General features: G+C 35.6%; 1 protein-coding gene across 3 annotated transcripts in view; it reads right to left on the bottom strand.

The window, feature by feature from the left end:
• Positions 1–4349: 4349 nt before the first annotated feature.
• The window catches only part of LOC143236037 (guanine nucleotide-binding protein G(s) subunit alpha-like), a 30961-nt gene continuing 22741 nt past the window's right edge, over positions 4350–12569 (bottom strand). For 2 of the 3 annotated variants that reach the window (XM_076474267.1, XM_076474269.1), the window contains 4 exons: positions 8540–8719; positions 6926–7053; positions 5137–5201; positions 4350–4599 (listed from right to left, as the gene is read on the bottom strand). In XM_076474267.1, coding sequence (XP_076330382.1) covers positions 4402–4599; positions 5137–5201; positions 6926–7053; positions 8540–8719 — 571 coding nt within the window. In that variant the 3' untranslated portion in view covers positions 4350–4401. The remainder of the gene's footprint in view (positions 4600–5136; positions 5202–6925; positions 7054–8539; positions 8720–12569) is intronic. The other variant, XM_076474268.1, reaches the window with a different exon arrangement.

Raw genomic sequence — 12569 nt, 5'->3', positions numbered from 1 at the left:
CTGATGGTGTGGAAACCATTAGTGGAATTAGGTTAATGTTGAAATTGAATGCAACTGGAATTGGGATTTTCTGCAAGTAAATAACCATTGTTTACTTGATTCACACGTGGAATATATGAAACAATGTATACAGGAAGCAAGTAAACATTTAATTAATTAAGTTCTTTAGACATCAATAAATGTACAATGTTGTTGGTCTTCCTGTAAATTTTCTCCTATGATTAATAACCATGACATCTGATCAGTTTGCCACTATTAACCCCCGCTAGTACAGCGGCATGTCTTCGGATTTACAACGCTAAAATCAGGGGTTCGATTCCTCTCGGTGGGCTCAGCAGATAGCACCGTCTGGCTTTGCTGTAAGAAAACACACATACATGCCACCATTAGGTTCGGTTTAGTTACGTACACGGCCTTGAGGGTTTGTTTATGGCACCTCTTTGAAAAAGGGATACAAAAATAAATAAACATTAACTTTCGTGTTTTAATTGTAGCTCGATAAAATATATTGAATTTTTTTTAAATAATGAATTAAAACACGATGAACAAAATACTTGATTCTTTAGTATATCAATATATTCAGGTTTTATGTGTTAGTGAACTGTATACACCTGGGAACAAACAAGTAGTTTTTATATGTTTTGTTAGGAATGATATATCTTGCCAAACTAATTTACTCATATCCAGTCTGTTAACTTACGAATGTGATATGAATTTGTGTTCTTTCTATTAGAGACCTAGCATAGCTAGGTTTTTAGTGTGCTCTTCTTGCTAGCTGATGGTTCGATGTTTGTTTTTTTAATTTCGCGTAGAGCTACACGAGGGTTACCTTTGCTAGCCGTTGGTAATTTAGCAGTGTAAGACTAGAGGGAAGGCACCTATTCGTCACAAGCTCCTAATGGCACAGCAGTATGTCTGCGAACTTACAACGCTCGAAAAAGAGTTTCGATACCCATGGTGGGCAGAGCACAGATAGCCCATTGTATAGTTTTGCACTTAATTCCATTCAAATAAACGAACAAACTATTCATCATCAGTCTCTGCCAAGTCTTGGGTTTCTCTTTTAACAATAAATAATGGGATTGATCATCACATTATAACGCGAGAATGTTTGGTGTGACGGGGATTCGAACCCCTGACCTTCAGATTACGATTTCGAGCGCCCCAACCACCTCGCCATGTCGGATTCTGCTGCTTCGGATACTCACCCTTTAAGCTCTGGAGTGTGTTATAATGTTATGGCCAATTCATTATTAAAAGAGTAACCCAAAACTTGGCGGTGGGTAATGATGATTAGCTTCCTTTTTTCTAGACCAAATTATGGGTAGTTAGTGCAAATAGTTGTAGCGTAGCTTTATTCGAAATTCAAAACCAAACCTTTTAATTGGTTCACGTCAGTGACGTTGACAAGTCTTTCACAGTTGCCTGAGTATCATCGCAGTTCAGCCAACTTTTAGGGTTAAGTTTGAGTGAGAATTTTGAAAAAGTAATATTTTAGTGCAAATTAAATTGCTGCAAATACCAAAAGCGATAGATTGCCTTCTTGAGAGATGTATGGTTGTGATTTTCCCTTAGAATTTTTATTTGATAAAGCATAATGGTGCCACCCGAGACATTTACTGGATTAATATGATTTTTTCCTTGTTGTTATTGAAAACTATTCATTTGACCAAAACGTGAGGTTATTTTGTAAATGAGTATGAACGTGAGAATAGGCCTCGTTCAGTGGATAAATGTGGGCTGACCTGCCACCTGGACTTGCCCACATTGCATACTTTGGTGTGGGCCTTTTGTATATTAATGTATTCAGAACCTCTATTGAGTCAGTATTTGTCCAACTCGTTAATCATAGCTATATTTTCAACTATTTGCCCAACAAGCCAACTGATCGAAGTCACTTGTTCAACTTCAACATTTTTAGTACAGCTAGAGTTACTTAAGAGATGTCATCAGCAAACTTGGCCAATTTACTAGTGATGTCACTGTCAACAACACCCTTTTGTTTTCTTTCATCCAATCAACCTACAAATAAATTATTTAGTTATAACCCAGTTCCTATCAATTTGACTTTCATACCTAATCTTGAGTTTATCAAGTCCATTTTGATATTTTAGTATTTTTATTTACCACCAGTATTTATTTATATACATGATTCAATATAACTTCAGTATTTTCAGTAGAATGTTGTGGGTCACGTTCCTACTATCTTTGGTAAAAATAGAAAAAAAAAAGTACAGGTTCGGACACCTCATAAGCTTCAACAAGAATTATGCTATTAGCAAGTTTAAAAGATCCAGCCGCCATTTTGATAATTTGCTTACCTTCAGCACACTGTAAAATTCCTTGCTGTTAGCTTAAGCATTCTGAATCAGCCTTTTCTTATACGCCCTCTGTGAGTTCCTAATTTTCTTTTCTTTTTTTTGAAATTATTCCCCTCGTTTTCCTTTAGTACATCTTACAATTCATTATATCTGTCAGTTTAAGCTTCTTAAATTAGTGTCATTTATTCCTGGTTTTATTTTTTATGTCCTTTCATGATTTCTTACACATACTCGTGAGTGCAGTAAAATGATGAAAATTCAGAATGATTCTGGAAGAACAGTTAAGGCAGACGAATGCTTATAAATTGATGTCTTTGTATAATACCCACGTCAATTTGCGGTACCTCAGTTCGTCGAATTCGCAATAGAAATGTTTATGTTTCACTGAAGTCCGGGAATTTTAACTCGTGATATTTTATATAATTTGAATACTTTTAATTTAGGCCCCGGCATGGCCAGTTGGTTAAGGCACTCGACTCGTAATCTTAGGGTCGCGGGTTCGAATCTCCATAACACCAAACATGCTCGCCCTTTCAGCAGTGGGAGCGTTATAATGTGACGGTCAATCTCACTATTCATTGGTAAAAGAGTAACCCAAGTGTTGGCGGTGGATAGTGATAACTAGTTGCCTTCCATCTAGTCTTACACTGGTAAATTAGGGACGGCTAGCGCAGATAGCCCTCGTGTAACTTTGCGCGAAATTCAAAACAAATCAAAATTTTATTTTAATGACTTGCGACTAGGACTTTTCTTCGTGGGAGAATTTATTATGGTTAGATTACTATTTGCAGAGGTCCATCTAATGATAGTTGTAATGTTATACATAATTAAATCATAAGTTCGGTTCTTAACTATGTTTATGATCATAGGTAGGCAAACAACGATTTATAGGACTTGTACCAAACTTCAGAACAGTAAAAATATATTGTTAACTCTAACTTTCACCTATCAACAACATAAAATGAAGCAACTTTGTCACATCCCAACGTATGCCAGAAATACTAATGAAATTACCGGCCTGTTTAATAATTTGATCATTGACGTAGAAACTCTACTCAAACCTTCATATAAAATCAACATCTTACTACCTAAACCATAAAGAATCTTCACCAAAGGAAAACAACAACCACAATGCATATAATATTGTGTGAATGTAGGAAGAAATACATAGAAAAACATCACGCCCCTTAGAAATAAGAGACAAAGAACACCAAGGTTACGCGTGAAGAGGTGAATTCCAGATTTCTGTCTTAAGATACCATCAATATGAAACAGATCACAAAATACTTTGGAATAAAATTCGTCTTGTACACCAATCCAGAACTAAAAATGAAAAAGACGGTTTACAAACTATAGAAATAATGAAAGCAAAATATCTCTTAATAAACTGCCTTCATGACCCTTGTCACGTCGGTCATATTTGGTAATATCTATTCCCTTTTCATACATTTAACCTTTATATACACACTCTCTCCTCTTTATAACAATATATAAAAATTGTATTGCGTAGTATCGATTATACATCCTACATCCAATTATTTTGACATTGGATTTATAGTTTCCTGCCTCCCTGAAGGACCACAAATTCGAGACCTGCCTTTGTTTCAGTTTTAGTTATTCGGTCCTGTATCGAGCTTTAGCAATAAATTCTATAGCCAAGATTTTGCCACTACCACATTTCGGAAAGTTTCAAACAGGAATTCCAACCAGATTTGTATTTGAACTGGTCATACATACAGAAGAAAAACAGTTTTTTTTTTTGTCGAAACATATAATATGTTCCACCATGAATAAAATTCTTACTTATTCTTATAAATTGTTATTTACCCACCTATTATTACATTAAAATAATGTGCTTCCTTACTGAAGTAGGTATGTGATCATCAACGCCCTTTTTTTACAAGTTTTATATAGTTCCAGGATAAATTAATTGGAATCTTTCTTGTACAAACTCATGGTAGTTTTAAAATGAAGAGACTGTATTCACATTCGAAATCAAAACTGACAATGAGTTAAACTAATACATTATTAACAAAGTTTTGAAAATAAATTTATTTCCGCTCCTTAAGCCTGTTTGGCCTCAGGTTGGTGTAATTGCCTGTATGTTTAACATGATTATCATATGATGAATGTCTTTAAACACTCGCTTGACATTTTCAGTGTCCGTAGCAGTGGTAAAATGCCAGTAGCACTTCCGGTTTTTGGCTTCTTTGTTCAAGTCGTAATACATTTCTGTTGTACTTAGACGCATATTTCTTTGGGGTTTCTTGGTTACTTCCTGAATTTAGAGACAAAATTGGATAAAGAAAGAAACATTAAAATGTTCTGATTCACTTGTACAAGAAACGTATACAAAAATACAAACACTTGTAATGATTAGTTATTTCTGAACATTTAAGAACCGAATAAAAATTAACTAATTTCTTAAAAATACAAACATTTCTGTATAACATGTTAGTGCTAGTGACAATGGAGCGGCGGCTAATTGTTTTTGTTATTCTTAAGCCTACAACCAACTTTAAATTTATACGAAACCTAACATGATACAATTTTCTCAGAGTAATTATGCGCCATCAGATACATATCTAGGCAATCTAGAACCCAGGGCAAGCCACCATATTTACGCCCTTCTTTGAGTCTCGTGGAAAAGTCATTTCAGTAATTTTTTTCCGTTCCTCATCGCTTTGTGCCATAGTTAGGGCTAACTGTACCATGGCCTGCTCAGTACTGTGGGCATAATAAATGTTGTTGTTGTTTTTTACTTAAATAGTTCTCAACTTGTCTCTAGACAATAGAAAAACTATAAGTTTCTTACCAAAAATTTATCACGAATGAAGCAGCGACACCTATGGTAATTAGGATCTTCTTCGCTGTCTCTGTCTAAAATAAAGTGTTTATAAAAATTAGTTTACTTTCAATATAGCTGCAATAGTGTACTAGCATACTCATTTATAAACTGTTAGAAAATAACATAGAAAAAAAAACACTTAAAGATAGCATTAAAAACGCAGAATTGTTTGGTGATTAAAACGTTTATTTGGAAAACAGATATATATATATATACATATATATCTAATGTGTCTGCAGGATACAAACTAGAAGAGAGAAATAGTTTTGTGGTGTAAATTGATTGTTATTGTTATATTAAATTTATTTGCAAGTGATTGTTCAGAGTTTTAACCTTCAAAGAAGAATTTGGTAAGTAAGATGAAAAAATATCTTTTGGATGATTTGTTTGTTTTTGAATTTCGCGCAAAGCTACATGAAGGCTATCTGCGCTAGCCGTCCCTAATTTAGCAGTGTAAGACTAGAGGGAAGGCAGCTAGTCATCACCACCCACCACCAACTTTTGGGCTACTCTTTTATCAATGAAAAGTGGGGTTGACCGTCACATTATAACGCCTTCACGGCTGAAAGGGTGGGCATGTTTGGTGTGACGGAGATTCGAACCCACGACCCTCAAATTACGAGTCGAGCGCCTTAACCACCTGGCCATGCCGGGCCTTTTTTGGATGAACTCAAGCAGTAGGGTTACGATTTAAAACAATTTCTGTATTAAGTATGAATGTGTATGTGTCCCCTAATGGACAACGATAAGTTTACGAACTTACCACTATAAAACACGGGTTTAGTTCCTCGCGGTGGCTTTGCCCCATCACAAAGATATACCCCCCCCCAGTGGTACAGGCGGCATGTCTGCGGACTCACACCCCTAAAAATCTGAATTTCGATACTCGTGGTGGGCAAAGCACAAATAATTCATTGTGTAGCTTTGCCTCTAATCTAAATAAGTAAATATAAACATACAAGCACATACTGATGTCAGCTATCAAATAGATTGATATCAAATAAATGAAGCATACATATAAATCGTTATAAGAACATCAGAGGTATGCGGATCACTCGTATTGATCCACATTTGTTGAAATTAATTTCACTTATCTCCGTTTTCAATAAATTTTTGTTAAATCACTCAGATCCTATCGGTACTGATTTCTTTACCAACCAATATTAATCGCTTCCTTAAGTGCTTACGAGAATGTTGTGGTAACTGGATATCAGTCATTGTCAGGGGCTTAGAAAGACTTAGCTGTAAATTAGCTATCCCAGCTACCTCCATAAAATTACTTGTCTGTCCTATACAATGTCAGAGGATAAACCGCTTGAAAGAAGTCATGCCCTAAGACAGGACAAAGTATTATAATATAAATAAACACACAACACAGTATAACATTAACGGCTTGTATCAGTAGGTAAGTAGATAAGACAGCTACTGAAGTTTTGTCAACACATGTTCATATTGAAAAGAAGTTTTTACAAAGTTTGGTTTCTTTCTAACACAAAGGTTATAGCTCTTCACTCGCAATACGAGGGTAGCGGGTTCGAATCCCTATCACAGCAAGCATGCTCGCATTTTCAGCTATTGGGCCGTTATAAAGTAATGGTCAATCCCACCATTCGTTGTTAAAATAGTAGCCTCCAAGAGTTGGGCGATGAGTAGTGATGACTAACTGCCTTCTCTCTAGTCTTACATTACTAAATTAGGGACGACAAGCGCAGATAGTCCTTGTGTAGATTTGCGCGAAATTCAAAATCAACCTTACCTTGAAGACTTAGATTGTAGGTGTTGAATTCTGGAAAATATTCTACTATTTTTGTTCCCGACGCTATCTTCTCTTTGAGTAAATCTTGTTTATTAAAGAATAGGATAAATCCACATTCTCGGAGAAACCTGTAATTGAAATAAAAAATAGTTTGATTTTTTGAGATCCGTTAAACAAATCAGGTTACATATCTTGTTCACAAATTCTTCTGTGTTATTTATACCTCCCATAATAATTATTTGAAATTAATAAGCATTTTTAATTAGGCCCGGCATGGTCAAGTGGTTAAGGCACTATTCGTTGGTAAAAGAGTAGCCCAAGAGTTGGCGGTGGGTGGTGATAAGTAGCTGTATTCCCTCTTATATTGCTAAATTAGGGAAGGCTAGCGCAGATAGGCCTCGTGTAGCTTTTCACGAATTTCAAAACCAACCAATTCTGTTCGTTAATCGTGTTGTAATAATATTTTGTACTTTGGATTATATGAGATAATTTTTTCAACGTGTTGAATATTAACCATGTAGGTACGATTTGTTGAACTTGACCATTGTGTTTTTAGTTCACTAATTCAGCGTTCAAACGAGATAACGATAACAGATTTAGTTTATTTATTCTTCATAAGTTTTACGAGCTTGAACACCGTTGAACTTGTAGGTCACGTTTATAAATGGTGTTACTCACCTTATACTAACGTCAATAAACACTTACTTGTTCCATTTTTCGCATGAAACGAAAATACAATGACTGATTCACTCTATTGGCTAGAAACACCTCTAGTGCTTATTTAATGTTTCATTGAACATCGTATATGTACATGTATCATAACCTCGAATTTGCTAAAAATTTGACGCAAAATGGTTTTCGAACATTTTTGGCCGACGTTATTAAACTTTACGATGCTAACATCACAATTACAACTCCTGGCTTCATCTCGCTAACAAACAAGTTACTACGTTATAAACATAATTTACAACAAGAAAAAGCAAAAGCTACAATCACTTTTAGCTCTATGATATAATTCTTTTTTCTTTCACTATTGGAACATAAAATCGATTCTGGCACAACAGGGAAAATTGATAAGTTTAAGATTGTTGTATTTTTCACATATATAAGTTTGCTTTTCTGAAACACACACACACAAAAACATCATGTAACTAATTTAACACAGCGTCCCATCAAATATACAAATGTCGATATTTCCAAATAAAGTTGTCCTTGTATTTAAATCATAGTATAAGTAACTGAACAACAAAATTAACAATTCATTTGTTTGTATAAAAATATACAACTAAATTAACATTTTCTGTATTGTTTAGATTGGTTAATTTCTGTGGGTTAAAGTGAGATAATGATAAAACCACATTTCGGGCAAGAAATCCAACCGCATACTATGCATGTCTCTCTTAGAAGAAAAATCACAAACTTGAGCCTTTCAAAATATCTGATGTTGTAGCTGGGACAAAGGTCACTTTGCATCATATTAATAAGTGTACAGTTACGGTAGATGAGATGTATAAGAAAGAATAACTTATGAAATATAATATGTATTAACATCTAAATATCTGAATACATTTACTTTGCAATATTCTAATTGGAGGTAGACAACCATGAACTGACCTGCTTGACCAAACATCTTGGAACAGTTCAATGGATTCCATAAGCTGGTTTTTGTCCGGGTCTTCTCGAACTTTGAGGTTGAAACCCGACGATGATATGAGGAATAAGATGGCTGTGATACCATCGAACACTTGAATCCACTTACGTCGCTCTCCACGTTGTCCTCCAACATCAAACATCCTAACATTGGTATAAGATGCATTTCATAAAAGGTTGAATACTTTACTAGATATTTAAACTGCGTAATCTCTTAAATGCTATGAAATCTGCTCTCATGAGTCACAGCAGCGTCTTAAATAGTTCGAAGAACACTCAAGTTTTAATTAAAGTGACTGGTTCCTGTTAGATCAGCTGGCCAATAAGAAGTGAATATCAAAGATTATTCCATTCGCGACCATCGCCTGATTCGTCGACGAGAAATACTTGGCTCACCAGATAAAAACAACTACAGTTACATAAACAGATCCTTAATCCTCGGTTAACCGAGTTCAACCATTAAGGAAAGTAGAAGTTAAGAACTAAGTTGAACCTCTGCACTCATTCTGGGAATATTATTTCATAATAACTCCGAAAAGCTTAGTTTTTTAGATTTGTTTGTTTGTAGTTAAGCTCAAAGCTATCTGTGCTCTATCCATTATGGGTATCGAAGTTTATGTCCAGCTATAGAGTTATATGGCAAGTACAGTACAATGTTACATACAGTATAGCTATAGAGTTACAGTCATGTGAAAAAGTTAGGACGCCCTATGAAAGCCTGTGTATTTGTGTAACATTTTTGGATATATAGATATTTAATCCCAATTTCAACAACACTGAGATATTATAGGAATATAACTAAACAATTAAAACTGAAGAAAAGACTTTTCAAGATCTTCTGTACATGCAATTCTTCAAAACTGAATATTCTAACTGAGGAAAAAGTTAGGACACCCTACCCCCTAACAGCTAGTGTTATCCCCTTTGGCTGAAATAACTGCAGTGAGACGCTTCTTGTAGCAATCTACCAATCTCTGACATCGGTCTGAAGAAAGTTTGTCCCACTCCTCAATGCAGAATTCTGTCAGTTGTAAGATGTTTGAGGGTTTTTTTGCATGTACAGCCAGTTTCAAGTCACCCCACAGCATCTCAATGGGATTAAGATCTGGGCTTTGACTCGGCCATTCCAGGACTCTCCATTTCTTAGTTTTCAGCCAGTCCTTGGTGGATTTACTGGTATGTTTTGGGTCATTGTCATGTTGCAGGGACCAGTTCCGCTTCAGCTTTAATTTTCTTACAGATAGCCTCACATGATCCTCAAGCACCCTCTGATACACAGTAGAATTCATTGTGGATTCTGTGATTGTGAGCTGTCCAGGTCCTGCTGCAACAAAGCAGCCCCAAACCATGACACTTCCACCTCCATGCTTCACAGTTGGTATGAGGTTCTTTTTCTGAAATGCTGTATTTGGTTTACGCCAAACATGTCCTCTGTTCTGGTGTCCAAATAATTCAATGTTGGACTCATCTGTCCAAAGAACATTATTCCAAAAGTCCTGGTTTTTGTCTACATTCTCTCTGGCAAACTTCAGTTTGGCCTTGATGTTTCTCTCAGAGAGCAAAGGTTTCTTCCTTGCACACCTCCCATGCAAGTTAAACTTGTGCAGTCTCTTTCTGATTGTAGAGGCATGCACTTTCACATCAACAGTAGCCAGAGCCTGCTGTAGGTCCCGTGATAACATGTTAGGGTGTTTGTAGACCTCTTTAAACATCTTGCGGTCTGCTCTCGGGGTGAACTTGCTTGGACGACCAGACCTGGGCTTATTGGCAGTTGTTTTGAAAGCCCTCCACTTGTTGACTATTTTCCGGACAGTGGAATTTTGATTTCATATTTTCTGGGGAATCTTTTTAAATTCCTTACCGGACTCATAAGCTGCTACAATTTTCTTTCTGAAGGCCTCAGACAGTTCTTTTTCTCTCACCATGGTGCTCACTCTCACTTCAACAGTCAGGAGCACACCAAACTAAATGTCTGAGGTTTAAATAGGGCAAGCCTCATTCACAATGCTGAGTAACGATCTTCTAATCATGTACACCTGGTGTGGTACACCTGTGAGTTGAGCCATTTTAAGTGGGAATAAATGTGGGGGTGTCCTAACTTTTCCCTCAGTTAGAATATGTATCTTTGTAGAATTACATTTACAGAAGATCTTGAAAAATATTTTCTTCAGTTTTAATTGTGTAGTTATATTCCTATAATCTCTCAATATTGTTGATATTGAGATTAAATATCTATATATCCAAAAATGTTACAAAAATACACAGGCTTTCATAGGGTGTCCTAACTTTTTCACATGACTGTATATGGCAATTACATACAGAGTTACATACAGTACAGCTATAGAGTTGTACGGCAAGTACAATATAGAGATATATATGGCAAATACCGTACAGAGTTACATACAGTACAGCTGTAGCTCTCACCAAAGGTAAAATTAAAAAGACACACTGTAAGGCCTACTGCCTTATATGTAACACGTAATATATATCATGGAATAATGATTTAAGCACCAGTCGTAAGATTACTCACACACCTAAGTTATTTTAGGTTATTATATCGGTGATCGGAAATGCCCATAAATTATAATAAAGAGGTTTGGTGACTGGCTGAATAGAAAGGTTGTTGGGATAATAGAAAACAGAGAGCACTCTTGACGGGTAAATGGATGGATGTGGAGACAATGGGCTGCTAGAAGAGACAAAAATTTAGTTTCAGGGACAGGCTGCTGACTAGGTGGTAGGAAAACGTATTGACGAGTTGTTGTAAGGCAGATGATAGATATGTCAAGAAAAGTCCTGACATATAAACCCAATAGACTTTGTATAAGACTGAACACAACTGTTATGTCTTGCTAATTAGCTCTATAATTTAGTAGTCTCGGAAAGTACCAAAGAAATTGCTTCGTGTGCTATATATATAATTAATCTTATAGAAGAAAACCAAGAACCGGGCGTGGATTGTACCGTGATAGAGATTTTAAGTTAATTGTAACCATCGTTACGTTTATATGAATAACACAGCTATTTTCATTTTCGCGAGAACTAAACTTGAAAGTTGACTGCCATTTTGTCAAAATAATTTCTTTCACTAGTAATATCAAACAGACAGTCAAAGTCTATATTTTAGCAAAAGTCCAGAGGCTAGTAGTGTGCAGATTTTAGGTGATATTAAACTTGACTTCTATGGATGGGAGCCAGAGTCGTGAAGTTAAAAGGTTGTAGTTAGACGTTAGGACATGAGAACACTGAAACTTTATTCTTAAGTTATTGTAAGTTGTTCTGTGAAATGCACGACACTATTTAGGGAGTAAAGATAATGCAAAAAATTATTTCTGGTTTTCATTTTTCATTATAATTAGTCGATAACAGAAAAAAAATCCAACAAAAACTGTTTATCTTATATTGAATAGGGATAAAATAATATATAATGTTAGAAATCTGAGTGCAAAAATCCAAAATATTAATAATATTATTTGTTTGTTACTGCCTCCCCCAGTAGCACAGCGATATGACTGCGGCCTCACACAGCTAAAAACCCGGTTTTGATACCCGTGGTGGGCAGATCACAGATAGCCCATTGTGTAGCTTTGTGCTTAATTTCAAATAAATAAGCGATCCATAATTTTAAACTGCTGATCATAAAGAAGACAATCGGGTAGAAACATCTACTACCCAACTAATGGGCTACGCTTTTATCAATAAATAAGTAGAATTAACCATCGTATTATAACCACCCCACAGCTGAAGGGGAGAGTGTCTATCGCTGGGTTGTAATCCTGCTACTCACGGATATAGAGTTGAACGCATTAACCACCAGATCACAAATAATATTGACTATAATTATTGATGACCAATTATCGCTTTTGAAATTCAGTGCAGTTCTCGATTTGATATCTGTAAATAATCATAATAGTTAGAACACTTTTATGCATCAAAAAAACCAACACTACACACAGATAAACAAAGAATAAAATAATAATATTTTCGTGAATTG

The sequence above is a fragment of the Tachypleus tridentatus genome, chromosome 13 (assembly GCF_004210375.1).
Source record: "Tachypleus tridentatus isolate NWPU-2018 chromosome 13, ASM421037v1, whole genome shotgun sequence".
NCBI classification, from domain to species: Eukaryota; Metazoa; Arthropoda; class Merostomata; order Xiphosura; family Limulidae; genus Tachypleus; species Tachypleus tridentatus.
Note: the sequence above shows the minus strand (reverse complement) of the source record. Positions and strands in the feature narration are given on the sequence as shown.